The 5,041-nt window shown below is 40.8% G+C and overlaps 1 protein-coding gene across 1 annotated transcript; it reads right to left on the reverse strand.

Moving 5' to 3' along the window:
- Positions 1 to 2,108: 2,108 nt before the first annotated feature.
- LOC121387266 (complement C1q-like protein 4) lies at positions 2,109 to 4,629 on the reverse strand. Its single transcript, XM_041518291.1, has 2 exons — positions 4,419 to 4,629; positions 2,109 to 2,644 (listed from the first exon to the last, which is right to left on the reverse strand). Exons 1-2 carry the CDS (start codon positions 4,627 to 4,629, stop codon positions 2,235 to 2,237), a joined length of 621 nt encoding a protein of 206 aa, XP_041374225.1. The 3' UTR covers positions 2,109 to 2,234.
- Positions 4,630 to 5,041: the final 412 nt, after the last annotated feature.

A 5,041-nucleotide genomic window follows, 5' to 3' on the forward strand; every position in this document is an offset into this window, starting at 1 on the left:
TCGTGACTTTCAACGTGAAATCATTTGTCTGTACAAGTAACAGGACATTTTCTGAATAAAGTACCGCTGTCCTGACATAGCGAGGTTAAATTTTCTCAAAATAATATAACGGGTAAAAATAAATGTGTTTACGTCATTGTTACCCAGGTAACTGATTGGTTACGCGAATTATATATGCGTAACCTAATCAATTACCTCAAACATGCACTGAGCTAAAGGTGACGCCACACAATACGATTGCCTCCAACGAGAATTTAGCCGATTGCATCGCAACCAATGAAATCGAAAGGCCGCATTTACAAAGCCTGTTTACGTCTTAGGCCCCAAAACACACCGGGTCTGGCGAGTATGGAGACAGATCAGAATGAAACGCACTGAATCGAATGTGACAGGAGAATGTCCCTGCAACAGTGGATCTTAGACACCAGAACACGTTCTTCAAAGCTGCCCACTCCTCCAAAACATAAGACAAAACATCTGGCCAGAAGAAAAAAGCATCAAAGAAAAGCTATGGGGCAGCCCTGGTTAGCTCCAACTGACGATCCAGTGCATTGATGCAGCACATCTTAGGGTTTAGTGAGCATATGAAACCGAACGAGAAGAAGTAGATTAAGAATGTGATTAACTACAGATCTGGCAACAGACGTCATAGAACATGCGCTATATTTTAACACTGCCAGATTGGCAGCTGCACAATGTTCTAACCTTACTCATTAAGGAAAACAACAGAAAAGGAATATATTAACCAATGTGGATTTCTCATACTTATTGTTGATGTTTATAGAAGTAAATTTATCTAAAAATATGAACCTATTAATATATATTGAAAACACGTAACAGTTACAGACCCAGACGTCAAAATACACCAGTCTCGTCAGACCCAGACCCGGTATGTTTTTGGCCTTATACGCGTGTATTTACATCAATTTACAATGCTTAAACACCTGCGTTGAAGAAAAAAAAGGCTTCGTTAATGTTTGGCTTGTCACAACTGGCTATTCGCGTACGAGGCAAACTGGTATGGTGTGGCGTCGCCTTAACATCTTAAGGACAGCATTTCTAGCAGATAATATAAGTTTTAGCAAAATAAGACATAAAATAAAATAAAGTTTTATTGCAAACCAGTAATGAAACGTTTCTTTAATACTTCGTAAAGTTTCAGAACATTTAATGATTGACAACGTGAATGTAAAGTTGCGTAACCGACACGTGAACAGAACGATGGTTCGCGTGAAAATATTGCACGCTGAAGTAATGTATATAGTTTATACTAGATGGTGAAATAATAAAAATAAAAATTGTATTCGCGATTCGAGATCGATGCTTCAAAAAGGGGAGTAGGGGAGGGGGGGGGGTTGGGGGTGGGGTGGGAGAGAAAAAAAGGAGCAAGATTTCTCCCAGCCTTTGTACAAGTATATCGCCATATTTAAAAAAATACTGTAACACTAGAGCGGAACAGATCCCTGTTTGTTAGTCTTGAATGGTGTGTGTGTGGTGGGGGGGGGGGGGGGGGGGGGGCGTAGCCCAGTGGTAAAGCGTTCGCTTGATGCGCGGTAGGTCCGGGCTCATTGGCCTATTTCTCGCTCCAGCTAGTGCACCAACATTGGTACATCAAAGGCCGTGGTATGTGCTATCCTGTCTATGGGATGGTGCACATAAATGATCCCTTGTTACTAATGGGAAAATGTAACGGGTTTCCTCTCTAAGACTATATGTCAAATTACCAAATGTTTGACATGCCTTAGCCGATGATTAATAAATCAATGTGCTGTAGTGGTGTCGTTAAACAAAACAGATACATTTTCAAGGGAGAATAATACATTTTACGTGATTAGCGAACTTAGGCAAAGAATGTCGATAAATGGCGTGCATTCGTAAGAAAAGTCATCTTCCTGATTTATACTAGATGCTTAAATAATAATTAAAAATGGTATGCTTTGAAAGAGAAAAAAGAAGCTATAGTTCTTCTCTTCAGGGAACACCGTTCTCTTACTATGGTATTTACTACAAGTTATTTATTTCTGAGTCGACTGTTTTCTAAATTGCACATAAAAATAGTGTGTTTTTTGTTATTTCCAAAACACTTTTACTTTTCTTCTTACCACAAATCAAACTGAAATTATTTTTAAAAAAAGAAGAAAAAAAAGAAGAAAAAAAAGGTAATAATAATAAATAAAAAAAATGTTCATGGAGGCTGGAAAGGACTATAGATGAATTTAGTTTTTCCACATGGTTCAAGAAGAAAGCAAGACACCCGAAAACTGAGTCCAATGAAGACCGTAAAGTCCGCCATTATCCAGGCGGTTCCGGATGTAGACGTCATCACCGATATCGAGGCTAAGAATGACTGCGCAGAATCCAATATCGCCCCAATCAGAATCGACGCCCTGATAGGTGAAGGCCTCCGAAACGACGACGCCCTGTCTGAGAATCTCCAGCGCCAGGAACTGTCTCGGCTTGCTCACTGTCTGAAGTAGGAACTGGTAAACCCCGGACAGCGGCGCCCGGAACACGCCAGACCCGGGGTTGTAACCGTTACCCAAGTTGATGCGGACGTTGTCAAAGCGGAGCGTGTCACGTTGTGCTATGTTGTCGACGGAGGCCTGCGAAAACTGTGCCGTGAAGACGACGGGTCTGTGTTTACCTGTGGAATTGAAAGAAACGAACAGACAAACATTCAGGTGTGGTAAACAAAATAACAGAAGTCACGTTCTGAATGGTTCGTGTTAAGCGAGTGGTGATCTGCTTGTATGGCTTAGAATAACATTACGGGAGAGTGCGAGTAGATATTGGCAAAGTTCCAAATTTGTATTTTTGTGCCCCCCCCCCCCAGTAACACTGACAGTTTTAAAAAATTAGGAGCGGGTTCAAAGAGGTCGCCCCTTTTTTAGGACCCTGTATATTTTTCTTTTGGACAGAATATAATATATATTGTTTCAATGACCAGAATATAATATATATTGTTTCAATGACCAGAATATAATATATATTATTTCAATAAACAGAATATAATACACATTGTTTCAATGAATTAGGAACAGATCCGGAGAGTTCCTTTCAGTATGTCAACATTTTAGGACACGCACACACACACACACGCACAAACAAACAGAGGCGCACACACACGCGCGAGCGCATGCGCGACAGATTATTGGTTAATTCGTGGAGAGAGAGAGAGAGAGAGAGAGAGAGAGAGAGAGAGAGGGGGGGGGGAGGGGTTTATCGTTAAACAATCAAACATTCATTCATTCCACACGTTACATTCCTTTTGTGTAGTTGAAAAGCAGAAAATAGCTTTTGTGACTTGTTCTCAAAACACATACCACGTTATTATGTAGACATAAATTATACATTTCTGATGGGGTTCTGGTTTTTAAGCGGAAGCCACATGTTAGTAGAAGTCATAGAAATGTACCAGATAATAGTTGAATGGGTGTGTATTTTGAACTAGAACTTAAAGCTGCAGTCTCTCCTTTTCATTTAATAACATCCTTCCTAATACAAAATCAAAATTCAATTAAGGATTGTCTGTTATTTCTTTCACCCGCATACTGTGTGAATTGGCGCCGATTCACCGTTTTGCGGATGATTTGTTTTGTTCATACCTGATGGACGTAAAAGAAATAACAGACATTACTTGTAATTAAATTAGAATCATACAACGATGGTAAGAAACATGTTATTACAACTGCAGTGATAAAACAAACACTTTAGAGCTGTAATTTGTAATACACTGTTAAGTAAGTATGCAGGGTACAAATTTTACCACGGCGAGATACTACATTTTATGAGACCTAGTCAACTACATAAAAGATATATCAAATAATGGCGTCTCACGGTAAAAAAAAGGTGAATGGAATGGAAAGGAAATGAAATGTTTTATTTAACGACACACTCAACACATTTTATTTACGGTTATATGGCGTCGGACCACACAGAGATTGAGAGGAAACCTGCTGTTGCCACTTCATGGGCTACTCTTTTCAATTACCAGCAAGGGATCTTTTATATGCACCATCCCACAGACAGGATAGCACATACCACAGCCTTTGTTACATTAGATGTGGAGCACTGGCTGGAACGAGAGATAGCCCAACTTGGTACATATCATATTAAAAGGTCTCGGGATAGCACATTTTCCCCGAATATATGTATCATTTTTTCCCGAATTTGAGGTTTTGTTCCAGCAGTAAGGGGGGGGGGGGGGGGGGGGGGGGGTAACGTGTGGAATGAATGAATGTACGATTGTTTAACGATACCCCCCCCCCCCCCATCTTGTACGCTTATGTTGAAGACTTTGGCCTTCTCACCTTGCAGTAGAGGTATTTTGCTCCAGGACTTGGGTGCCAGTTGCCCCCCAACCCGATCCCCTGTCTCGTACGCTTATGTTTAAGACTGGGGACTTGTAAAGTTCTCACCTTGCAGTACAGGTATTTTTCTTTTCAGCTCAATGATCTCCTGCCTCAACACCGTGTTCGTATCTTCCAGTGCAGACGTCTTTTGTTTGAGCGCCTGTATATTGGTTTCCAGTTCCGTGAAGTGGTCGTCCGTCACAATCAGAGTTGACGCACAGTCCATATTCATCCACAATATCACCGACATAACGGTGTACAGAATGATGCCGTACATTGTTTCACTCAATGGTGAAATTCAAAATTAAAACCGACCGCTATCTTGTCGTCGAAAAACCGAAAAGACGCCAAACCTAATGACTCTAGTGTACTTGGATCGTAATCCGCGATCTAACAGTCCCCAGACAGGAGTTTTTCTTCGGACACGTTCCCGTAAACAAACAAAAGCCATGCATAGCCGTTTGTTGTATTCTAAAACTGCCTCCTCTATCCTAGACTTGCTTAAAGGTGTTAAAAAGCAAAGGCCATTTGGGTAAAGGAAAAGGCGCACGATTTCACACAAACCCTCGTAACACACCTCGACGTGAGCAAAATGGAGAGCGATTAGGTTGGACTATACCAATTCAAATCCCATTGGCGACCATATTAACGTTTGTGTTTAAAAACACATATGCAATATATCAACCAAA

This window comes from Gigantopelta aegis, chromosome 13, assembly GCF_016097555.1.
Source record: "Gigantopelta aegis isolate Gae_Host chromosome 13, Gae_host_genome, whole genome shotgun sequence".
NCBI classification, from domain to species: Eukaryota; Metazoa; Mollusca; class Gastropoda; order Neomphalida; family Peltospiridae; genus Gigantopelta; species Gigantopelta aegis.